The following is a 25,291-nucleotide window of genomic DNA, read 5'->3' as shown; positions in this document are numbered from 1 at the left end:
TTCGTGGCAGTCAGGCCCATGGAGGCTCAGCAACCTCTGTGGGTAACAGGAACATTGGCACTTACAGCGATAATAAAATCCCAAAGAAACCAAACGCATTCTCATAAGCTGGCAGGATGAATGTCACCTCCCCTATTAATTATGCAAATGCAACCTGAGTCCTGGCTGCACTTAATTTCCCCACTTCCCAAGGACTAAGTTTGTCACGAGTGAAAAAACCACTCTATAAATGTCACCTTGTTGGTTTGGTGGCTACGAGCTGTCAGAGAGCCAAGTTATCAGTTGGGAGTAATTAATGGGCTTGTGGAATTTTTTGTTGTTTATTCTTTTTCGTTCTTTTTGCAAGTGTTATCATTTCTGGCCAAGACTGAACTTCAAACCAAGGGCCCAGACAAGTCTGTGGGCCTGGGCAAGGTGTGGCCTGGACAGGTCTGATAGCTGTTCCCCAATGGATATCTCCTTTAGAGAAGTGATGAGGAGGTGTGAGCGGCGCTCATTTCAATTGGCTGATTACCCTGTTATACCATGGTTGTGCTAGTGGAAGCGGGACGTCTCTGGAGAGGTATGTCAGCATGTACCTACAGTTGTGGCAGCCAGCTGGGACCCAAAACACAGAGGGACCCTGAGGCCAGTACTCACAGTGCCTGCGTAGTGAACGAGCTCGAAGTGGGCCTCGGGCCCCTTGCCCTTGCCCCCTTTGGGCTTCAGGAAGTTGTTGGACTTGCCCAGGTGATTGTCATACAGGGCTGCCTTGAACGTGGCATCAGTGGCTTTGGGGAAGACACACTGTTCCTCCAAGATGGAGAAGATGCCCATGGGCTGGGAGGGAAGGGAACAGAGTGATGTTAGAGGAGGTTGCAGGTCCCAAAAGAGGCCAAAGTGGCACTGAGCCCAGGGCCAGCGTAGAGATGCATCGGACACCCACGTGGCCATCCAGGAAGCAGGACTCTGTGCAGTGACATCTGGGAACAGTGCCTGGTGACATCTGGGAACAGTGCCTGGTGCTCTGTGGCCTTGTCATCAAACACCATGGCCATTAAGACTTGAAAGAGGCTGAATTCATCGAGTCCAACAGAAGGGAAGACTGAGATCTGAAGGGACCAGATAGCTTCCCAAATGCGAATCCCACTAAACAGTGGCCCCTGGCAAGCTTGGCCTTCTGAAAAATGGGGAAGTCAATGCCACCTGTGCTCTTTGCTTTTGTTTTTTTATTTATTTGTTTTGAGACAGCGTCTCGCTCTGTCGCCCAGGCTGGAGTGCAGTGGCACGAGCTCGGCTCACTGCAACCTCCGCCTCCAGGTTCAAGTGATTCTCCTGCCTCAGCCTCCCAAGTAGCTGGGATTACAGGTGCCCGCCACCACACCCAGCTAATTTTTGTATTAGAGATGAGGTTTTACCATGTTGGCCAGGCTGGTCTCAAAACTCCTGACCTCAGGTGATCCACCTGCCTTGGCCTCCCAAAGTGCTGGGATTACAGGCAAGAGCCGCCATGCCTGGCCACAACACACATTCTTGAAGGGGACTATTTGCTGAGACCTTCCATGTGGATGTGGTTATAGGCGAAACTATTGTATTGCCTGGGTCAGAGCCTGACTCTGCCACTCACAGGTCGTGGGACCTTGGACAAGCGAGTTCTCGTTTCTGTGCCTCAATGTTCCCGTCTGTGAAATGGGTGTAATGAAAGTATCCCCTCCCCCACATACAGTAGGTTGTGATGATCCAATGAATGGTGGCATACAATAGCCCAATGAACAGTAGTCATTGCAGTCACTTCAGTACCCATTTTGCAGATGGGGAGCTAGAGGTCATACCAAGGAAGGTCATCAGTGGTGTCACTGACTTCCCTGAAGCCAAGTGCCACCTCCCTGCATGCACCAGTGACATCCCTTGGCCCTGGCCTCTCTCCAAGGCCCTCCTTTGAGAAGCAAGTCACCTTTTCCAGGAGGTCGATGCAGGCCTGCAGGTCGAGGCCAAAGTCGATGAAGACCCACTCGATGCCTTCCCTCTTGTACTCCTCCTGCTCCAGCACAAACATGTGGTGGTTGAAGAACTGCTGCAGCTTCTCGTTGGTGAAGTTGATGCATAGCTGCTCAAAGCTGTTGAACTGTGGTGGCAGGAGAAAGAGGGGTGTCAGCACAGGCACAGAGAGAGCCTCTCCTAGGATTGAATGAAGCAACCACAAGCAACACAAAACTTTGCAGAGGGCCCACTAGTGTCAGGCACTGCCCTAAGTGCCTAACAATGGCCATTCAGCACCCTATGAGAAGCAGCTCTCTGTTCCCTCCTCTACAGAGGCACAAAGTGGTTTAACACATGCCTCCGGCCACACAGTATGATGTTCAGACCCCAAATCCAGGCAACCAGACTTCAGCCCTGGATGGTAGACAGGTAGATGGTAAAACCCTGTCTCTACTAAAAATACAAAATTAGCTGAGCATGGTTGCACACGCCTTTAATCCCAGCTACTCAGAAGGTTGAGGCAGGAGAATCACTTGTACCCAGGAGGTGGAGGTTGCAGTGGGCTGAGATGGCTCCATTGTACTCTAGCCTGGGCAAAAAGTGTGAAGCTCTGTCTCAAAAACAAAACAAAACAAAACAAAACAAAAAACACAAATAAAAATATAAAAGAGATGAGGTCTCACCCTGTTGCCCAGGCTGGTCTCAAACTCCTGGGCTCAAGTGATCCTCCCACCTCTGCCTCCCAAAGTGCTGGGATTACAGACGTGAGCCACTGCATGCAGCCCCAGCCTGAATAGAAATCATTGAAGAAAGAACCATTTTCTTTCCAGGGATGGAAATCACTCGAAATGCTCTATGGATCTGAACCCTGTATGCCTGAGGGCAGTGTGTCTTTTTCTCTGTAGTTTTTCTCCTCCTCATCTGTAAGATGAAGGAGTTTAAGGGGTGATATGGTTTGGCTCTACGTCCCCACCCAAATCTCATCTCGAATTGTAATCCCCACATTGGATCATAGGGTCAGATTTCCCTCATGCTGTTCTCGTGATAGCAAGGGAGTTCTCATGAGATTGGATGGTTTTAAAGTATTTGGCACCTCCTGCCTTGCTCTCTCTCTCCTGCCACCATGTAAGATGTGTCTGCTTCCGCTTTGCCTTTCACCATGATTGTAAGTTTCCTGAGGCCTCCGCAGCCATGCAGAACTGTGAGTCAATTAAGCCTCTTTTCTTTATAAATTACCCAGTCTCAGGTAGTTCTTTATAGCAGTTTGAAAATGGACTAATAAAAGGGGTTTACAAGCTTTTTTTTTTTTTTTTAAGTGGTGAGCTGATAAATCAGCTCTTCTTAAAAACCAAACACCTGATTTACAGTGTTTGCCAATTTCCATGGTGTAAATATTCAAGCCATGGCTAATTTCAAGCTATCAACATGACGTCAACTGGCTCACAAAATTCCTGAAAATAACACAGTCTTGTTAGCCAGTACAGGCTGGCTTCAGCACACCACTCATCCCATCCTTAAAGTTCACACCATTCTTTATGACTTGGCACCATACAAATGAAGCTGGAAATTTCTGGAGTCCAAAAGTCAGAGATCCAGTGGCAAACTGAGATTGGTCTGCCCCAGGTCCAAGGTGAGAAACAAGAGAACTTTATAACTGATATAAGCAAAAAAGTAGCTTATATAAGGAGGACAGCCACCCCAAAGCAAAAACCAAATGCAAGGCCAGGCCCACCTCAAAGATCTCAAAGCCAGCGATGTCCAGCACTCCAATGAAGAACTGCCTCTGCATCTTGGTGTCCAAGGTCTTGTTAATCCTGGCCACCAGCCACTTGAACATCTTGTCGTAGACAGCTTTGCTCAGAGCCCCGATGGAGTTTTGGCACTGTTCCATGTTCTGACCTTTTTGCACAAACTCATTGCCGACTTTGACCCGGGGCCTGGTGATACCTTTCTGCAGTTCACCGGAGTTGAGACCCATGAGATGGGCGACTTTGTCAGCCACTGAGTAGAGATGGAAAAATCAGGTGAGTGCAAGGAAGATGTTGCCATGTCCAGGAGAAACCTGGCAACATTTGTTGTGGCTCAGGGATGGGGTGAAAGGCAGGGTGGAGGAGATCCCATTTTGCTAATGAGAAAACAAAGACGTGGTAGTTTCTACACTTGCTCAAGGTCAGGTGGCAGCTGGGCAAGGTGGCTTATGCCTGTGATTCCAGCACTTTGGGTGGTTAAGGTAGGAGGATCACTTGAGGCCAGGAGTTTGAGACCAGCCTGGGCAACATAGCAAGACCCCATTTCTAAAAAAAAAAAAAAAAAATCAGCCAGATGTGGTGGCGTGCACCTGTAGTCCCAGCTACTGAGGAGGTTGAGGCAGGAGGATCATTTGAGCCTAAAAGGTTGAGACTGCAGTGAGCCACAGTTGCATGACTGCACCACTGCACTCCCACCTAGGCAACAAACCGAGACCCTGTCTCAAAAAATAAATGCAAATTAAAACAACAATGACAGCACAAAACCAAAATCACGTCTTGACTCTCAACTGTGCCTTTCTGAAAATATCAACGTCTGAACATGCATGGTTTGCAGCCACATAGAGCTGGCATATCCCTGAGATGGTCACAAAGCCCTGGAAAGCAGGGAACTGCCCACACTGGCCACCTTGTCTCTGAGCAGCCCCAGCCCCAGCACCCACCCTCAGTGGTGTCCACTTCAGCTTGCTCCTCTCTGGGCTTCTGCTTGAACTTCATGTTCCCAAAGTGCATGATACCTCCCGTCAGCTTATACACGGCCATCTTCTCCTCGGCGCTGAAGCCCAGCACATCAAAGGCTTCCTGCAAAGCAACAGGGAGATGAAGTCACGTGACCCCTGGCCTCTCATTCTACATAGTGGAGGCCATAGGACTGCCACCGTGGGGCCACGCCAAAGGGCCACTGTGGCAGGGCATGGACGCTGGAATTGGACATCCCCTGAACAGGGAGAGTTCTGTTTTCCTCCAAGGGGCCCAGGTCAGATGTTCTGCAATATAGTCATTTTATTTATTTACAATAACCTCTCTGGCTTTTGTTTCATCATCTGCAAGATGGTGATGATAAGGATAGATCAGAATGATGTGACAACGTTTAGTCCAGTGCTTGGCACATAGTAAGTGCTCAAGAAAGGGAGGTATTATTATTGTTATTGTTATTTTATTTTTTGAGCTTGGGTCTTACCTTTTTGCCCAGAGTAGAGTACAGTGGCACGATCATGGCTCACTGCAGCCTAGAACTCCTGGGCTCAAGTGATCCTCCCACTTTAGCCTCCTGAGTACCTGGGATAACAGGTGCATGCCACCACACCTGGCTAATTTTATTTATTTATTTATTTATTTATTTATTTATTTATTTATAGATGGAGTCCTCCCTCTGTCGCCCAGGCTGGAGTGCAGTGGCACAATCTCTGCTCCCTGCAACTTCCACCTCCTGGGTTCAAGTGATTCTCCTTCCTCAGCCTCCCAAGTGGCTGAGATTACAGGCATGCGCCACCACGCCTGGCTAATTTTTTTAACTTTTAGTACAGACGGGGTTTCATCATGTTGGTCAGGCTGGTCTTGAACTCCTGACCTCAAGTGATTCCCCTGTCTTGGCCTCCCAAAGTGCTGGGATTACAGCTGTGAGTCACCATGCCCAGCCAGTTATTTTATTTTATTTTTTTGAGATAGAGTCTTACTTTGTTGCCCAGGCTAGAGTGTGGTGGCATGATCATGGCTTATTGCAGCCTAGAACTCCTGGGCTCAAGTGATCCTCCCACTTTAGCCTCCTGAGTAGCTGATTATCATAACAGGTATGTGCCACCACACCCAGCTAATTTTTAAATTTTTTTTTTTTTTTTTTTTTTGCAGAGACGGGATCTTACTGTGTTGCCTAGGCTGATCTCAAACTCCTGGACTCAAGCAATCCTCCTGCCTCAGCCTTCCAAAGCACTGGGATTAAAGGTGTAAGCCACCGTGCCTGGCTCTGTTATTATTGTTAAGGCTTCATGCCAGGTGTTAGGTGAGGGGAAGGCAAAGATAAATCAGGAATTGATTCTGTTGTCCAAGAGCAGAGAGAACCTAGTACACAAATAATCCTAACAGGAGTCATGGGTGCTTAGTGTCGTAAGAGGAGCCAGAGGGTGCGGTGGGGACCGGGAGAATGACAGAGTCACTTCTGGCTGGGCTGGGGAGGAGGAAAAGTTGCATGGGGTTGATGGCCCCTGAAGTCCCCACGGAATTCTAGTTTGACTCTGCAAAGAGAAACTCAGCTTGCTAAAATGGGCTTGGAATAAAATGCTGACTGCAACCCCAGAAATCTCCAGGGAAGATCTGGGCAGCTGTCTGGCAACTCTAAGTGGGCTCCTGTCCCCACCGCCACCCCAATCTAGTGGCCATGCATGCAGAGTCCCAAGCCTTCTCCCCGTCCTGTTCCAGCTCTGCCTGCCCACTCACGTCTGTGATCTGCAGCTCCTCCTTGTCGTCCATGTTGTCCACCGTGGTGACGCCTTGGCTCACCCAGTGGTATTCCTTAGGGTTGGGGACCAGCAGCAAACTCTCTGCCAAGGGCAGCAAAGCAGGTTAACCAATGGCGGATGTGCGGTTTTCTTCTCTGCCATCTCTAACCTCTCCTCCCTTCCTCCCTCCCTCCATCCCTTCTTCCTTTCCTTCCTCTTTCTCTCTCTCTCTTTCTTTCTTTCAACAGGGTCTGGCTCTGTCACCCAGGCTGGAGTGCAGTGACACTATCATAGCTCACTGCAGCCTTGAACTCCTGGGCTTAAGTGACCTGCCTGCCTCAGCCTCCTGAGTAGCTGAGACCACAGGTACCACCACACCTGGCTAGTTATTTATTTATTTAAAAAAATTTTTTTGAGACGGAGTCTCTCTCTGTCACCAGGCTGGAGTGTGGTGGAGCAATCTCAGCCCAATGCAACCTCTGCCACTCGGGTTCAAGCGATTCTCGTGCCTCAGTCTCCTAAGTAGCTGGGATTACAGGTGCGCACCACCACACCTAGCTAATTTTTGTATTTTTAGTAGAGATGGGGTTTCGCCATGTTGGCCAGGCTGGTTTTGAACTCCTGACCTCAGGTGATCTGCCTGCCTTGGCCTCCCAAAGTACTGGGATTACAGGTGTGAGCCATTTTTTATTTTTTGTAGAGACAGGGTCTTGCTATGTTGCCCAGGCTGGTCTCAAACTCCTGGGCTCAAGCGATCCTCCTGCCTTCGCCTCCCAAAGTGTTGGGATTACAGACATGAGCCACTGCACCTGGCTGAAAATTGCATTTTTATGTGAAGTCTCCCAATCTCAAAATGCTGTTAATTTAAAAGTATACTTTGTCCAAATAAAGCCCACCTGTGGGTGGGGAATGGCACTCAATGCCCTTATTTCTGGCTGGGTTAGGAGGTGTGTGTGTGTGTAAGACTGAGTCTTCATCCCTCCTCCCACTTTATGTCTGGGCAGGTCTGCCGTGGACAGCTGAGCATGTTGGCGCCTGCACAAGGGCATCCAGTTGAGTGGGTGAGTGTCCTCCACTCTCTGAGCTGTGTACCTGGTGTATGCTGTGTCTGCCAAGAGGAGAGCCTGTTGGGACTGTGCATGCAAGCACTGGCAGAGCCCATCGTGGTCTTGGGCTGATCCCGGTGCTGCTGCCCGAGCGGCAGGCTCAGAGGCAGCAGGTTGCAGACACAAAGGGTTTAAAGCCTCACATCCCACGTTTATATCCCAGATTTTGCAGGTACTCAGAGCTTCATCTGTGAAATGGGCCCACAGTGGTCTTCATCTGGCTACTATGAGGATGCAATGTGCAAATAGAACTTGGAGAAAGTTCCCTGTAACCCATTTGACTTTGTTTGTGTGTTTGTTTTTGAGATGGAGTCTTGCTCTCTTGCCCAGGCTGGAGTGCAATGGAGGGATCTTGGCTCACTGCAACCTCCTCCTCCCAGGTTCAACCGATTCTCCTGCGTCAGCCTCCCGAGTAGCTGGGATTACAGGCACCTGCCATCATGCCCAGCTAATTTTTTTGTATTTTTGTAAAGACGTGGTTTCACCATGTTGGCCAGGCTGGTCCTGAACTCCTGACCTCAGGTGATCCACCTGCCTCTGCCTCCCAAAGTCCTAGGGTTACAGGCGTGAGCCACCACGCCCAGCCCCATTCACATCACTTTAAACTGAAGACATTATCACAGAACCCCAGGAGTGACACGAGACTCCCTACACATGGGAATTCTTTCCTTACGGAAAAGAAGAAAAGCAAGGTCAGGGGCAGGTGGATAGACATAAAGGTCTTTACCAACAAGTTCAGGCTTCTTGTTTGAGAGAATCTGGTAGAAGATGTGGTAGCTTCTCTCGGCTGCTTGCTGTGAGATGACACGAGATTTCTCTAAGAGATCTGAAAAAGAAGTGAAGATCCTGGTGAGTACACAGCTGTTTCCCTGGAGTTCAGGGCTCCGTACAAAGCAGGAACCCCCTCTCCATAAAGCCCAGAACAGTGACTAATGGTGAGCCCCACGTTTCGCTCTTCCCAGACAGGCAGCCTCCGGGGACCTGATTGCCACAGAGGGAGTCCTGGGAGTGGGGCCAGCCTCCTGGGCACTAACAGGCTGCAATCAGAAGGACCTCCCACTTGGTTTAATGCTCCTCTGCTGCTGTTTCGAAATTCCTGTATTATTATGATGATTTTTTAGAGACAGGGTCTTGCCGCGTTGCCCAGGCTGGAGTGCAGGGTTGTGATTATTTATTTATTTATATATTTATTTTGAGATGGAGTCTTGCTCTGTTGCCCAGGCTGGAGTGCAATGGAGTAGTCTTGGCTCACTGCAACCTCCGCCTCCCAGGTTCAAAGCAGGAATCTCCTCTCCTTAAAGCCCACACTGCAGCCTCTAACTCCTGGGCTCAAGCGATCCACTTGCCTTAGCCTCCTGAGTAGCTGGGACTACAGGCATGTACCACCATGCCAGGCTAATTTTTCACATTGTTTTGTAGAGATGGGATTTTACTATGTTGCCCAGCTGGTCTTGAACTCCTAGGTTCAAGCAACCCTCCTGCCTCGGCCTCCCAAAGTGCTAGGATTACAGGCATAAGCCACCTCACCTGGCCTGAAATTCTTGGTATTTTTTAACAAGAGCCCTTCATTTTCATGTTGCACTGGGCCTCACAGATCATGTAGCTGCCCAGACAAACTCTCCAAGGAGGGCCTGACTTACAGCTCTCGATGTCGGCTCCAGCGAGTTTCCCTGTGGTTCCAAAGTGGATTCGGATGAACTTGCCCTGAGCAGGGAAGAGAGGGGAGGGATCAGGAGGGAGGTCGGCCACAGCTTTAGAGCAATAAGTGGCCCAGAGTTGGCCAAGGATTGCTGATCGGGGCCTGCGGGGATGTAACTGGGCTCTATTGCAGTAGTGGATTTCCCACGAAGATAGGCAGAGAAGCACACGGACAGGTCTCGGAGCTAAATCTAGGGTCTGTGGTTTGGGGCATTTGTCAGGGAGAGAAGTGCCAGCAGGAGGGCTGCTACCCTTTGGAATTCTGTGTAGAGACCAGGCACCATGCCAATTTGGAGCACCTCCCATGCTTCTTTATCGGGAGGCTTCCATGTCATTCCTCTCTCTCTGGCTTGCATGGCAGAGCCATCAGTAAATTCTCCCGGAAACAGGACTCTCTCTCTGTACCTCGGCTGCTCCTGGGCCTGTCTGCACTCACCTCTGTTCCTCCCCTCACCCGCTGCCAGCCCTGTTTTCTGAGGCTTCGTGCAAGCTCACTGGGCTCTGCCGATAGGAAGCCCCAGAGGAGACGCGGGAGTGAGGGAGACGAGGCCGGGCATCGCTCCTCTCTAGTTGGCGTCTCAGGGTGCCTCTGTGACTGCGGCTCCTGCCAGACAGCTGCACTTACTGCTGTTAATCTGTCTCCCCAGGTGACCTCCCAGCCCCTCCACCCTCATTGTCGCCAAGGTTCTGCATCAAAGCCACTTGACTTAAATATTAATACTAAAGAGGGTTCTGTTTGTTGATTAGATACTTTTTACCACCCCCCTCTTCCCCTGTTTCCCCCCCCCCCCCCCCCCCCCCCGCAAACACGGTCTTGCTCTGTTGCCCAGGCTGGAGTGCAGTGGCATAATCTCAGCTCACTGCAACCTTTATTTCCTGGGCTCAGGTGATCCTCCCACCTTAGCCTCCCAAGTAGCTGGGACTACAGGCATGCATGGCCATGCCTGGCTAATTTTTATTTTTTATAGCGATGGGGGCTGGTCTCGCTATGTTGCCGAGGCTGGCCTCAAACTGCCTGGGCTCAAGGGATCCTCCTGCCTTGGCTTCCCAAAGTGCTGGGATTACAGGAGTGTGCCACTGTGCCCAGCCTCCTTCTTTTATGCTAATATTGATTTTGTTTTTTTCTTTGTTGAGAAATGTAAGACTTGGATACATCAAAGAAAACCAATTTCTGAGGGGAAAAAAAATCAAAACAAAAAAAAACTTAACCCTGTCCGGGTCTCTGCAGAACCCAGAGAATGTTTTCGTACAATTGAAAAATTCTACGTGCTTCATAATTGATCTTTTGATACAAAATGACCTGTTAAATTTGCAATTTGTAGTTCTCGGTGTTGAGGCTGATTGGACCGGTTAGGAAGAGTCTTCAAATCTTGAACTGAATTCCACGAGGGATTATTTGTCTTTTGAATTAGCTTTGCCTCGTTGCCAATTTGATTCTGATTGCTGGGCCTTAAACATCTCTGGGAAGGGGAGGTCTTCCCTTGCCCCACACTTTTCACCTTAATTTAAACCAGCCTCAATTTCTTTACCTGGGGCGGGGTCATGACACCTGTCTCACCACCCAGGGGGCCTCTCATGCAGCCCCCACACTTACGAAGCGAGAGGAGTTGTTGTTCCTGGTGGTCTTGGCGTTCCCGAAGGCCTCCAGCACGGGATTTGCCTGGATGATTTGATCCTCCAGAGACCCCTGACGCAGAAAGAAACCCAAAGTTAGTTGAGTTGGCCGCTGCCTGGGAGGCCAGGGCTGAGGGACTGGGCTTGCAAATGACAGTGGCTCATGTGCTGGGAACCCAGGAGGAGAATGGCCTTGGGGCGGCCAGAAAATCAGGGCCAGAGGGGCTGCATGTAGTAACCTGGGAGGAGGGCCACTGCCTGACAGCGTCTGTCCCTCTGTGGCTCCATGACACTGGGACAGGCACCTGGGGACATGGGCAGCCACTTGGACTTGATCCCTAGCTACTGTTTCCTCACTTTGCTGTTGGCAGAGAGCCCTCTGAGCAAGTCTGAAACCCCTCCCTACACCTCCCCCGACCCCTTTTTTGAGACAGGGTTTTGCTCTGTTGGCCAGGCTGGAGTACAGTGGCGCTATCTTGGCTCACTGCAGCCTCCAACTCCTGGTCTTAAGTGATCCTCCCACTTCAGCCTCCTGAGTAGCTGGGACTATAGGCATATGCCACCACTCCCAGCTAATTTTTAAAGTTTTTTGTAGAGATGGTGTCTTGCTATGTTGCCCAGGTTGGTCTCGAACTCCTGGACTCAAGCGACCCTCCCACCTCAGCCTCCCAGAGTACTGGGATTATAGGCATGAGCCACTGTGCCTGGCCTCTGTTGGCCTTTTACAGATGCCTTAGCTGACTGCCCAGCTAAGGCTCTTTGTGCCCCTGGGGCAGCCAGGGTCTGCAGAAGCCACTTAACAGGCAACGAACTTTCCCGTTTCTCCTCTGCCAAGTACAAGGGGCTCTGCTACCCATCCTTCTGGACGCAGACATGGCCTGGGGCAACAGAACAAGTCCTTGGGGAGAAGATCCTGATTTATGGCCACCTTCTCCCTGTGTGACCCCATCCAAGTCACTTCACTCTAAGCCTCAGTCTCCTCATCTGTAAAATGGCCCTAAGCTGTGAGCAGCTGTGAAGATTGAAGGGTCGCCACTGTGTGTGTCACAGAAGCCTGAAGACGGGAAATAGACCCTGGGCCCACCCAGTCAGCTCTACCTTCTTATCTGTGGTCTGTTTGCCAGTTCCTCCGATGTTGGCAAAGTACTGGATGACCTTCTTCGTGTTCTCAGTCTTACCAGCACCAGATTCTCCCCTGCAGGTGGAAAAAAAGAGCAGACAAGAGAAGCGGGAAGAGGGGGCGGTCAGCCGCAGAGAAAAGAAGCAAGAGCAGCCTGGCCAACAAGGTGAGACCCCATCTCTACTAAAAATACAAAAGTTAACCAGGCACAGAGGCTCATGCCTATAATCCTAGCACTTCGGGAGGCCGAGGTGGGAGGATCACCTGAGGTCAGGAGTTTGAGACCAGCCTGGCCAGCATGGTGAAGCCCCGTCTCTATTAAAAATACAAAAATCAGCCAGGCATGATGGCACGTGCCTGTAATCCCAGTTACTTGGGAGGCTGAGGCAGGAGAATTGCTTGAACCCAGGAGGCAGAGCTTGCAGTGAGTCGAGATCGCGCCACTGCACTCCAACCTAGGCCACAGAGTGAGATTCCATCTCAAAGAAAGGAAAAGAAAAGTGCTCTTTTCTTTCTTTCTCTCTCTCTCTCTTTTTTTTTTTTTGGGAGAGTCTTGCTCTGTCGTCTAGTCTGGAGTGCAGTGGTGTGATCATAGCTCATTGCAGCCTCAACCTCCTGAGCTCAAGCAATTCTCCTGTCTCAGCCTCCTGAGTAGCTGGGACTACAGGTGTGCACCACCACACTGGCTAATTTTTTGTAGAGATAGGGTCTCACTATGTTGCTCAGGCTGGTCTCAAACTCCTGGGTTCAAACGATCCTCCTGCCTCAGCCTCCCAAAACCCTGGGATTACAGGTGTGAGCCACCACGCCTGGTCTCAAAGGTACACATTTCTGTTCACATTTCACCCCCTAGCTAGGACAGACAGGCAGGTCGGGAGGTCCGGGAGACAGGGAGGCCACCCCATCAGTTTAGCAGGTGCAGCCTCACCCGCCCTGCTAAACCCACACACTGCCTGCAGAGTTCCAAACAAAGTCCCACAATTAATTCTAGGAAGGCTTAATTATATGTGTAAGACACAGATCTAATTATATGTGTATAGACTGAGAGATGGAAGAGACACTTACGTGATTAGCATGGACTGATTTTCACGATCTGTAGGGAAGAAAACAAGAAACAAGAAGGTGTAATTAGGAAACATTTAGAAACTAGGCATTCAACAATGCCCCAGCCAGTCAGGGCTTCCCCAGATTCCAACTGGCTTAGATTGTGGCCTTGGCTACACTTGGAGGCCAAAATCCAGGATCCTGTGGGATCTGTGGCCCCTTGCCCATCCCTGCATTGTTCACCCTTGCAGAAAGGATCAGGAATTTATCAGCCACTCTTTCTACCAGCCCAGAGTTGCCATAAAGCTACCCAGCCCTAAGCAACATAAAGAGAAATGAGGACAAAAATCACAGAGGGCTGGACAGCATGACTCATGCCTGTAATCCCAGCATTTTGGGAAGCTGAGGCTGGAGCCCAGGAGTTCAAGACCTGCCTGGGCAAGATGGTGAAACCCTGTCTCTACAAAAAATTAAAAAATTATCTGGGCATAGTGGTGCATGCCTATAGTCTCAGCTACTCAGGAAGCTGAAGCAGGAGGATTGCTTGAGCCCAGAAGTTCTAGACTGCGGTGAGCTAAGATTGCACCACTGCACTCCAGCCTGGGCAACAGAGACCCCATCTGTTAAATACAAATCATGGCCTGGTGCGGTGGCTCACGCCTGTAAACCCAGTACTTTGGTAGGCCGGGGTGGGTGGATCACCTGAGGTCAGGAGTTCAGGAGCAGCCTGGCCAACGTATTGAAACCCCATCTCTACTAATAATATAAAAATTAGCTGGGCATGGTGGCACATGCCTGTAATCCCAGCTACTTGGAAGGCTGAGGCAGGAGAATTGCTTCAACTCAGGAGGTGGAGGTTGCAGTGAGCTATCGCACCATTGCACTCCAGCTTGGGCGACAAGAGTGAAACTCCATCTCAAAAAGAAAAAAAAAAAAAGAAAAAAAGAAAAAAAATCACATAGAGGAATCACTATAATATGCAGCAAAGATCATACAGGTAATGGTTAAGAGCATTAACTTGAGCTCTGAGCAAGTTACTTACCTACTTACCTTGGCATCCTATGGGTTTGTGAAGCTTAAATGAGATAGGGTGTGAGGTAGGGCTGGTACCTAGCAAGTGCCCAGCACACTCACTGAGCCCTGGCACCTGGTAGCAGTAGCTGCTGCTCAACATTTAGCAAATAACTTCAACTGGTGGTGCAGGGTCAGGGTTAGGATGGGGTATCACAAAGTCTTAATGCGTCTGGAGCCACAATGGCAAAGGAAGGCTTGTCTCCCACCACCCCTGCCCCAGCAGAGCCCACCCCGACGCACCCATGAGCATGTCATGGTAGGCGTTGTCAGAGATGGAGAAGAGGTGAGGTGGCATCTCTGTGCGCTTCTTGCCCTTGTACATGTTGGCCACACGGGCCCCGTAGATGGGCAGCCACTTGTAGGGGTTGACTGTCACGCAGAACAAGCCCGAGTAGGTCTGGTGGGAGGGAGGGAAGATGGTCAGCTGGTTCTTCCTCCTGGTACCCTTTTCCCCCAGTGAAGTTCCCTTCAGGCCCCAGTTTATCAAAGAGCAAGCTGTGAAGAAGGTAAGCTTTCTGCCAGGTGTGGTGGCTCACGCCTGTAATCCCAACACTTTGGGAGGCTGAGGTGAGTGGATCACCTGGGGTCAGGAGTTCGAGACCAGCCTGACCAACAGAGTAAAACCCTGTCTCTACCAAAAATACAAAACAATTAACTGGGAGTGGTGGTGCGCAACTGTAATCCCAGCTACTCAGGAGGCTGAGGCAGGAGAATCGCTTGAACCTGGGAGGCAGAGGTTGCAGTGAGCCAAGATCGTGCCACTGCACTCCAGCCTGGCGATGGAGTGAGACTCCGTCTCAAAAACAACAAAAACAACAAAACTCAGCCTTCTGGAGGCAAAATCTTTTGAGTATCTGAGTCTGTTTTCATTAAGCTAAATGAGGCTTATCTTTAATATATATTTGTTTGTTTTTTCTTTTGGTTTAATTACAGATACTCCTCGACTTAAGATGGGGTCACATCTAGATAAACCCATCATATGTTGAAAATATTGTATTGGAAATTGATTTATGATATTTTCAACATACGATGGGTTTGATCATAAATCGAGGAGTGCATTGAATGTGTATTGCTTTTGCCCCATCATAAAGTCGAAAATCATTAACTTGAACCATTGTAAGTTGGGGTCCATCTATCTGTATTTGAATAGGTCACACTGTCACTGTGGCAACATATATACTGCAAAATATATACCACTTGCTCCCTCTCCACCCCTACCCTCACCACAGGTAAATGCTGGGCTAGTTTCTTTTGCTCCCTTCCATATATATATATTTCTTTATCTATATATATTTTATGGATGGAGTCTCATTCTGTCACCCAGGCTGGAGTACAATGGTGCCATCTGGGTTCACTGCAACCTCTGCCTCCCGGATTCAAGTGATTCTCCTGCCTCAGCCTCTTAAGTAGCTGGGACTACAGGTGCACGCCACCACACCAGGCTAATTTTTGTATTTTTAGTAGAGATGGGATTTCGCCATATTGGCCAGGCTGGTCACAAACTCCTGACCTCAAGGGATCCACCCACCTTGGCCTGTCAAAGTGCTGGGATTACAGGCGTGAGCCACTGCGCCCAGCCTATAGTACTGTTTTATATCTTGCTTTTGCCACTTAATATATCTGGCTTTCCATGAGAGTCCGTTGAGAGATGTCTGGGGTGATTTAAAAGCTGTGGAATCTTCACTGTGTGGGTGCAGCTCCCTACTTGTGGCAGCTAGGTTTGACCACCTGTCTTTTCCTTTTTCTTTTTCTTTTTTCTTTTCTTTTTTTTTTTTTTTTTTGAGACAGACCTTAGCTCTTGTTGCCCAGGCTAGAGTACAATGGCTCGATCTCGGCTCACCGCAACCTCTGCCTCCCAGGTTCAAGCAATTCTCCTGCCTCAGCCTCCCGAGTAGCTGGGATTTCCACACCTGGCTAATTTTGTATTTTTAGTAGAGACAGGGTTTCTCCATGTTGGTCAGGCTGGTCTCGAACTCCCGACCTCAGGTGATTCACCCACCTCGGCCTCCCAAAGTGCTGGGATTATAGGCATGAGCCACCATGCCCAGCCCTTTTTTTTTTTTTTTTTTTTTTTTAGAGACAGAGGCTTGCTCTGTTTCTCAGGCTGGAGTGCAGTGGTACGATCATAGCTCACTGCAGCCTTGACCTCTTGGGCTCAAGTGATCCTTCCACCTCAACATCCCAAGTAGCTGGGACTACAGGCATGTGCCCACTAAGCCTGGATAATTAAAAAGTTTTTTTTGTAGAGATGGGAGTCTTATTGTGTTGCTCAGGCTTGTCATGAAGTCCTGTCCTCAAACAATCCACCCACGTTGGCCTCCCAAAGTGCTGGGATTACAGGCCTGAGCCACTGCACCCAGCCTTGACCTACTCAAGACCCCAACTTTCTTTTCACTCCAAGATTGCAGTTTTGTAGGAAATCACCCTGTTTTTTTAAAAAAAAGAACAGAAAGGCCAGGCGCAGTGGCTCATGCCTGTAATCCCAGCACTTTGGGAGGCTGAAGCAGGCGGATCACGAGGTCAGGAGTTCGAGACGAGCGTGACCAACATGGTGAAACCCTGTGTCTACTAAAAATACAAAAATTAGCTGGGCATGGTAGAGCATGTTTGTAATGCCAGCTACTAACAGGGCTGAGGCAGGAGAATCACCTGAACCTGGGAAGTGGAGGTTGCAATGAGCTGAGACTGTGCCATTGCACTCCAGCCTGGGCGACAGAGTGAGACTACATCTCAAACAAACAAACAAACAAACAAACAACAAAACCCCAGAAAACCAATTACATCATTAAATAAATGAAGAGCAGGAAGAATAAGTGAAGATGGGAAATGGCCAAATCTATGAATCTTAAATTTCCCTTCTCCTTGCTGGACAGTCACATTGACCTCTAAACCTTCCACCAAATACTTGGTTTCAGTTCAACTTTAAACCCTTCCATTTTGAGCCAAGTAAGAATAACTGCTCGCCATCCACCCCTCTCCCTGCCACCAGCTTCTCCTTAGCATGACTGGGATATGTTGAATTTTCAAAAGGAAACTTATTAAGTAGAGACTGATCCACAGGAAAAAAGACAAAGAGACGATGAAGGAAACCCAGTGGAACAGCTGAGGGTATGACACACGGTGTCTCATCCCGGGACGCCAGCCATGGGATCACTCTTCCCCTCCAGCCTGTCTCAGCTGTGGGTGGGGGCAGACAGCAGCCTGGAAGCCAGTTACCTCCCTGCTGTGGTCAGGAGGAATTGAGAGAGAAGCAGCTGGGATCATGGGAGCAGCCCTTGCCAGCTACAGTTGTTGCACTAGTGGCTCTATTGAGACACTTTAATGTAGGAGGGGACTCCCTGCCCTGGTCTCTCAGGCTATACTCCACAGAGCCTGCAGTCCCTTAGCCCAAAGTCATGATGTGGTCACCCAGGAGGAACAAGGGCTTGCATGCAGAACAGCTCCAGGTAAGCCCTGGCCCTGAGCTTGACCTTTGAGCCTGCATCTTGACATTCTCAGCCCAGGCTCCAGGCTCCGGGCTCAGCCGGGAGTGGGTATGGCTCTTTCTCTCTCTCTTTTTTTTTTTGAGATGGAGTCTCGCTCAGTTGCCCAGGCTGGAGTGCAGTGGCACGATCTCGGCTCACTGCAGGCTCTGCCTCCCGGGTTCCCACCATTCTCCTGCCTCAGTCTCCTGAGTAGCTGGGACTACAGGCGTCTGCCACCACCCCCGGCTAATTTTTTTTTTTTTTTTTTTTTTGTATTTTTAGTAGAGACGGGGTTTCACCATGTTAGCCAGGATGGTCTCGATCTCCTGACCTCTTGATCCACCTGCCTCGGTCTCCCAAAGTGCTGGGATTACAGGTGTAAGCCACCGCGCCTGGCCGGGTATGGCTCTTTCTAGACCTGGGGTCCAAGGATGCCCTGCTAACCTCCAGACTTAGCAAATATCTTCAAGAGCTTTCCAGAGAACTTCCAGCACCACCTGGGTCTATGGTGCTGCTGGGGCCTGAATCTAGAACCACAGTAGTATTAAAGCAGGATGAATCTGGGGTCACAGAAGCCCTCTTGGCTATAACCATATGCCCAGGGAGGGGGAACCCCCGGCAGGCCCTTACCTGGGAATCAGGCTGCACCTTACCTATTCCTACCAGATAAGCCTCTTTCCTTTTTAGTAAAGACATCTAGACAGGCAAACACCCACACATCCTTAGACAACCCATTTTGGGAGTTAAGCTGCAACACCTGCAGAAAATCATCTTTCTGTCTTAAGATTTCCAAGATGCTCAGAGGACTGATTGTAACTCACTCTGGTTATCATGTCAGACAAAGTGAAACTGAACTTCTTCAAGGATGCAGTCTGTTGTCCTTCCTAAGTGCCTCAGGCTACAGTTACATCACATTTCCTCAATGTTTGTTGGATGGATGGGTGGATGAGTGTTTTGATGAATGATTGAATGGATGGATGGATATTTAGATATTTGGTTGGGTGGATGAGTGGATGGATGTTTGGTTGATGGATGGAGGGATGGATGTTTGGGTAGGTGGATGAATGTTTGGATGTTTGGATTGATGGAGAGAAGTTTGGATGGATGGATAGATGGATGGATGTTTGGATAGGTGGATGAATGTTTGGATTGATGGATAGATATTTGGATGGATGGAGGGATGGATGGATGGATGGATGGATGAATGTTTGGATGTTTGGATGTTTGGGTTGATGGATAGATGTTTGGATGGATGGGTAGATATTTGGATGGATGGATGGGTGTTTGGATGGATGAATGTTTGGATGGGTGAATGTTTGGATGGATGTACGGATGGATGAATGGATAGATGGATGAATGGATGGATGGATGGACTTCTAATAATGGCACATGAAGTCACTAGGGGAAAAATGATGTTTTGATTTGAGAGTTTGAGGAAGAGGGGTGGAGCCTGAGGAGGAAGATTTTTGGGTGACAGCCTCAGCAAAACGTGTTTCAGCTGCTCATGGAGATGGTGCCATTACTGAGATGCCGAAGGCTTTGGGTGGAAATTCTAACATGTCAGAAATGTGGTCCCTGTGCCTTTGTCTAAGTCATAATGTGTACTGGGAGCTGGGCAGGGTGGAGTAGCCACCCCCCTCCTCATCAAAAGAAGAGCAGAAGATCTGCAGTCACTCCTTCCTCCCCGCGCTCACCCTATCCCCGGCACTCACGTAGATCCTCATGTTGGTGTAGCGTTGGCGCAGATTGTCTAGGACACTGGCCTCATTCAGGAAGGTCATGTCTGCCATGTCGCTGGCCTGGTAGAATTTGGGTGGGTTCATCTGCTGGATATCATCCTTCTTCATAGTGAGTGTCTGGGGAGGGTCAAGACACAGCAGCACAGGCATCAGGAAATAGTGCCATCCCAGGCATGGGGCATCTGGTCCAGGTCACCACACACCCTCTGGAGTCCCAGAAGGAGATGGAGTGGAGCATCCAGTGGACCCAAGTCCTGGTCCAGCCACATCCCCCAGTGTGTCCTGGGATGGGGAGGCACTTCTGAGGCCAATGCAGCTTCAACTGCCTCCTCTCTGAAGTTGAGATGACAGTAGTCTCCTTGGCAGGTTGCTGGGAGAATTATATGAACTGAAGTGGAATCATGTAAAAATACCTTATAAACTATGACATTCCCTCCCTATGTTACAGAGAACCTGTGGGCTGTGCTTCTTTTCCAGCCAAATCCATCCTGATAGATGATCAGAGCTTACTCTTTGATCCCATGAACACTTTGCAAAGATGTGACTCTTGGCTCTCTGCCTTGAGAGTTAGCAGTGATTTCGAAATAGCAATGAGCTTTTCCATTTCACTTTTTTTTTTTTTTTAAAGACTAAGTGCAGTAATGAGAAGGGTGGGTGGAAGAGTGGAACAAGGATTTTGATCTGTAACTGACCATGAACAATTAATTGAGATACCTCACTACTTCAGACCAGCCAAACTTCTCCATTTTTAAATTTTTAATTTAATTTTATTTTTTGAGACATAATCTTGCTCTATTACCCAGGCTGGAGTGCAGTGGTACAATCATAGCTCACTGCAGCTTCGATCTCTTGGGCTCAAGTCATCCTCCTGCCTCAGCCTCCCGATTAGCTGGGACTACAGGTGCACACCACCGCTCCTGGCTAATTTAAAATTTTTTTTTTCTAGAGACAAGGTCTTGCTATGTTGCCTATGCTGGTCTTAAACTCTTGGCCTCCAATGATCCTCCCATCTTGGCCCCCAAAAGTGTTACAGGTGTGAGCCATCACATGTAGCCACTGTTCCATTTGAAAAAAAGACATTCCCTTGCTCCCTCCAAGCCACCTTCAAGGACAAAATCGAAAGCAAGCAAGAAGAGAAGAAAAAAAAGAAAACAGCAATGAGCGTTCATCAGTAGGTGTGTTCGCGCCCGTGCCATGTGGGCAGATCTCTTCCCCATGCTGCACCCCAATTTCTTCATCTATAAATGAAAACTAGGCCGGGTGCAGTGGCTCATGCCTGTAATCCCAGCACTTTGGGAGGCCTAGGTGGGTGGACCACTTGAGGTCAGGATTTCGAGACCAGCCTGGCCAGCATGGCGAAACCCTGTCTCTACTAAAAATACAAAGATTAGCTGGGCGTGGTAGTGCACACTTGTAATCCCAGCTACTTGGGAGGCTGGGGCAGGAGAATTGTTTGAACCCGGGGGCGGGGGTTGCAGTGAGCCGAGATCATGCCGCTACACTCCAGCCTGGGTGACAGAGCAAGAAAAAAACAAAACAAAAAAACAAAAACTAGCGCCAGCTCTTAAGAAGCTCCAGCATCTGGGATCAAAGCTGAAGACACATGAGCTGGAAAACAAATATCTTTTGGCTGCCTGCAGCCTTAGATGTGAGGCCTGAATCCACACTGGGATTTCTGGGACTTTTAATAATTTATTAGTACAATAGGCAGATAATTTGAAATCTTGACAGTTCTGGAAAATCCACCCCCACTCTCCGTAATGGTTACCATACCCTTAGTAAATCAAACTGTTTTTTGTTTGTTTTTGTTTTTCTGAGACAGAGTCTCACTCTGTCACTCATGCTGGAGTGCAGTGGCATGATCTCAGCTCACTGCAACTTCCACCTCCTGGGTTCAAGCAATTCTCCTGCCTCAGCCTCCCGAGTAGCTGGGATTACAGGCGCAGGCCACCATGCCCGACTAATTTTTGTATTTTTGGTAGACATGGGGTTTCACCATGTTGGCCAGGCTGGTCTGAAACTCCTGACCTCAGATGATCCTCCCTGCCCAGCCTCCCAAAGTGGTGGGATTATAGGCATGAGCCACCGTGCCTGGCCTCAAGCTGGGTTTTATTCTGAATTCATTTCCAGGGGTTTCCAGATCTCTGGTCCTCGTCCACGTGCAGACACTTCACTTTCAGCAGAGGAATGGAGAACTTGGCCTTTATTTTAGGAGCCAGGGAAGCCAGCGTCACAGGCTCCATCTTTTCTGTCCCAAACCCGGCTAGCCAGCCCTGTCTGCTGCAGATACTCAAGTAAATTGTGTTGTCCTTAAATGTGCATCCAAACTCAGATGCACTCTGGGTCTCCACCATCATCACCCATCATTTCTCACAACACTGCAGCACTCTCCTCTCCGAAAACTGTGTTTCTCCTGAGAATCAAGCTTGACTTTCATTCAAACCCGTTATAGCCGCATCTTTTCACCACTGCTCCTCTCGAAGGCAGACACAGATTAAAAATACAGCTATTGCCAGTTCTGATCACTGAGGTCTCTGGCTTCCTTGTTTTTTTGAGACAAGGTTTCTCTCTGTCACCCAGGCTGGAGTGCAGCAGTGCAATCCTAGCTCACTGCAGCCTCAACTTCCTGGGCTCAAGCGATCCTCCTCACTCAGCCTCCCAAGTAACTGGGAGTACAGGGATGCACCACCACACCTGGCTAATTTTTTGTGGAAAGGGGGCCTCGTTATGTTGCCCAGGCTGGTCTCAAACACCTAGCCTCAAGCAATCTGCCTGTATCGGCCTTCCAAAGTGCTGGGATTACAGGCTTGAGCCACCGTGCCTGGCCTCTGACTTCTTTTAATCAAGAAATTAACCAGGAATGGACCTCGCAGGTACTAACATATTTATTGCTGAAGACTCATTGCTGTGTGTGTGTGTGTGTGTGTGTGTGTGTGTGTGTGTTTTGTCTTCTTTGCTTGCTTGCTTGCTTTCAGTTTTATCCTTGAAGGTGGTTTGGAGGGAGCAGGGGAATGTCTTTTTTCTTAAATGAAAAAGTGCCCGGGTGCGATGGCTTGTGCCTCCGTCTTGGCAGCCCACCATGGAGAGATGGAATGGTGTCATAGAGGGGGCATGGGCATATGAGCCAGATACAGTGGGTTTGAATCCAAGTTCATCATTTGCTATTTTTGCAACATATACAGGTCACCTAAAGTGCCCTTGATCCTCATTTTTCCTTCTCTGCAAAATAGGGTCAATAAATCCTACCACATAAGATTGCCGAAAGGATTAAACAAAGTGTCAAGTGCCTCACCAGGGGTCTGCCAAGAATATAAGAGACCCCTGCCCTTACTCATTTAAAATAAACCAAATTTAAAAAATTCTAATAAAAATTGTTATTATTATTATTATTTTAAATAAAGGTAGGGTCTCACCAAGTTGCCCAGGCTGGTCTCAAACTCCTGAGCTCAAGTAATCCTCCTGCCTCGGTCTCCCAAAGTGCTGGGATTACAGGCGTGAGCCACCATGCCCAGCCTAATAACCCAAATTTTCTATCCACTCTCTCAAGTCGTCTCTCACAGTCAGACATAGTGTGGGCCAGCAGAGAGAAGGGTGGGTTGGTAAACCACCTGTCTGAGGGGAAGCATCCCTGATTTACAGCATGTGCCCATTTCCATGGTGTAAATACTTCCATCATGGCTGATAGCAAGCTACCCAAGGCTTAACAACTGGCTGTAAAGTCCCTCATTGTTTAGTGTTGGGGTCCTTGCAAACCATCACAAGCCAGGTTGGATCCCTGCAATCCAAGAGAAGCCAGGTTGGGTCCTTGCTAGCCATGGTAACCTAGGTGGGTCCCTGCAAGCCATCACAAGCCAGGTTGGGTCTTTGCAACCCATTAAAAGCCATCACAAGCCATCTCATCCAGCACACCACCGCCATGCTCCAAGGGACCTAGGAACCACCATCTGTTCTTCATGCAGCTGAAGAGCTCAGCCAGTGAGCCAGGGTGTTCTGCACCCTCTCTCATGCCCCTCATGCCACCAGGGGCCATGGCACACAGTGACATGATCATGAGTGACATGCTCACTCTCATGCTTAGAAAATAGCTTCCACTTGAGAGCTGTTTGAGACATCAAAGGTAAGTAACTCTCATGATCATCCCTTATACACGGTACTGTTTTAGAGTCTATGAAGTGCTTTCATGTGTCCTGTCTTGGAATCTCTATTGTGATATAGCTCAGAGAGGGAATGCGTCTTGCCCAGGGCAACACAGCTTGAGTGTAGGCGAGTCTGGATTTGACCCCAGCACACGGGACTTGGAGGCACCTGCTCTTTCTGCCACCCTGCTTTCTGGGCGGGAGCATGCCTAGAAAATGCCTGGGTGCCTGCCACTCAGTTTCATCCTGGAGATCAAGCCCCACTCACCTGGTTGGTGATCGTCTTCACGGTGACTTGGTCACCCTGTTCAGACTGGATCTCTCCAGCGACGAAGCCTTCCTTCTCATCTTTGACCCAGCAGGACCTCTTAATGTCATAGGGCTTGTTCATGGCTTCAATCTTCTCCTTTTCGGGAGGTGCCAGGAAAGGCATAGGATCCACATCGTCCCCACATTCCCCTTTGTACCCACCAGGCATGGCAGCTTGGTTGAGGATAGAGCAGGAAGGAACTGAGGGCAGGAACCAGTACTTCCCTGGGTGCTGTGGGGGGAAGCAGAGACAAGCTGCTGAAGCTGGTGGACAGGCTGGAGTCAATGTCCCAAGAAAGACAGAGGCTTGCTTCTCTCATGCCACCTTGTCTGCCTTGGTGCCATTAGGCTTTCATAACCAAGAATAAGAAAGAAGCTAATTGTTCAGCCACTGTAGAAGGCCGTATGGAGATTTCTCAAAGAACTTAAAACAGAACTATTATTCAACCCAGCCATCCTATTCCTGGCTGTATACCCAAAGGGAAAAATAAGTCGTCCTACCAAAAAGACACATGCACCTGTATGTTCACTGCAGCATTATTCACAATGGCAAAGACATGGAATCAACTTAGGTGGCCATCAGTGGTGGATTAGATAAAGAAAATGTGGTACAGGCCAGGTACAGAGGCTCACACCTATAATCCCAGAACTTTGGGAAGCCAAGGTGGAAGGACAGCTTGAGCCCAGGAGTTTGAGACCAGCCTGGGCAATATAGCCAGACCCCATGTCTACAAAAACATTTAAAAATTAGCTAGGCATGGTGGTGTGTGCCTGTAGTCCTAGCTACTCTCAGGGCTAAGGCAGGAGGATCGCTTGAGTTGGGGAGGTCAAGGCTGCAGGAAGCCGTGATTGTACCACTGCACTCCAGCTTAGATGACAAAGCGAGAACCTGTCTTAAAAAAAAACCTCAAAAAACAGAAGGAAAATGTGGTACATATACACTATGCAGCTGTAAAAAAGAATGAAATCACATCCTTTGCAGCAACATGGATGCAGCTGGAGGCCATTATTCTAAGTGAATTAACATAGAAACAGAAAACCAAATACCACATGTTTTCATTTATAAGTGGGAGCTTATAAGTGGGTACAGACAGGGAGGGAGGCAAGGGTTGAAGAACGACCTATTTGATACTATGCTTAGCACCTGTGTGATGGGATCATTTGGATCCCAAATCCCAGTGTCACTCAATATACCCATGTAAAAAACCTGCACATATACCCCCAGAATCCAAAATAAAAGTTGAAGTTGTATTTAAAAATGAAACAAGCTAATAAATCCTCACAGTTAAGTGCCCCCCACTCCCAACAACACAAATGCTTCTGCCTCTGTCATCTCATATGTTCCTCACACTAAGGCTGTGAGGTAGGGATCAGGAAGCCCATTTTATGAAGGACAACACTGGGGCATGGAGAGGTTAAAGGTAGGGTTTCTAACCAGGATCTGTGAAATAAATGGGACAGGAAATCAATTGCCACTTGGTTTTCTCTTTCTATCTGATATGAACAGAGGCCATAGACCGCAGTAGCACCATCACTGCCTCTGTTTTCTCCTAGCAAAAATCAAAG

At 49.0% G+C, this 25,291-nt stretch overlaps 1 protein-coding gene across 1 annotated transcript in view; it reads right to left on the bottom strand.

Annotated features, from left to right (window-relative positions):
• The window catches only part of LOC111526391 (myosin-16), a 70,556-nt gene extending 46,662 nt beyond the window's left edge, over positions 1-23,894 (bottom strand). Inside the window, exons 1-13 of the mRNA XM_023192089.2 lie at positions 23,685-23,894; positions 19,254-19,397; positions 14,318-14,474; positions 13,025-13,052; positions 11,938-12,034; positions 10,820-10,912; positions 9,168-9,231; positions 8,255-8,353; positions 6,416-6,523; positions 4,649-4,783; positions 3,692-3,960; positions 1,934-2,104; positions 640-819 (exon numbers count right to left, since the gene is read on the bottom strand). Coding sequence (XP_023047857.1) covers positions 640-819; positions 1,934-2,104; positions 3,692-3,960; positions 4,649-4,783; positions 6,416-6,523; positions 8,255-8,353; positions 9,168-9,231; positions 10,820-10,912; positions 11,938-12,034; positions 13,025-13,052; positions 14,318-14,474; positions 19,254-19,397; positions 23,685-23,894 — 1,755 coding nt within the window. The remainder of the gene's footprint in view (positions 1-639; positions 820-1,933; positions 2,105-3,691; positions 3,961-4,648; positions 4,784-6,415; positions 6,524-8,254; positions 8,354-9,167; positions 9,232-10,819; positions 10,913-11,937; positions 12,035-13,024; positions 13,053-14,317; positions 14,475-19,253; positions 19,398-23,684) is intronic.
• Between the last annotated feature and the right edge of the window lie 1,397 nt (positions 23,895-25,291).

The sequence above is a fragment of the Piliocolobus tephrosceles genome, chromosome 8 (assembly GCF_002776525.5).
Source record: "Piliocolobus tephrosceles isolate RC106 chromosome 8, ASM277652v3, whole genome shotgun sequence".
Taxonomy (NCBI): Eukaryota; Metazoa; Chordata; class Mammalia; order Primates; family Cercopithecidae; genus Piliocolobus; species Piliocolobus tephrosceles.
Note: the sequence above shows the minus strand (reverse complement) of the source record. Positions and strands in the feature narration are given on the sequence as shown.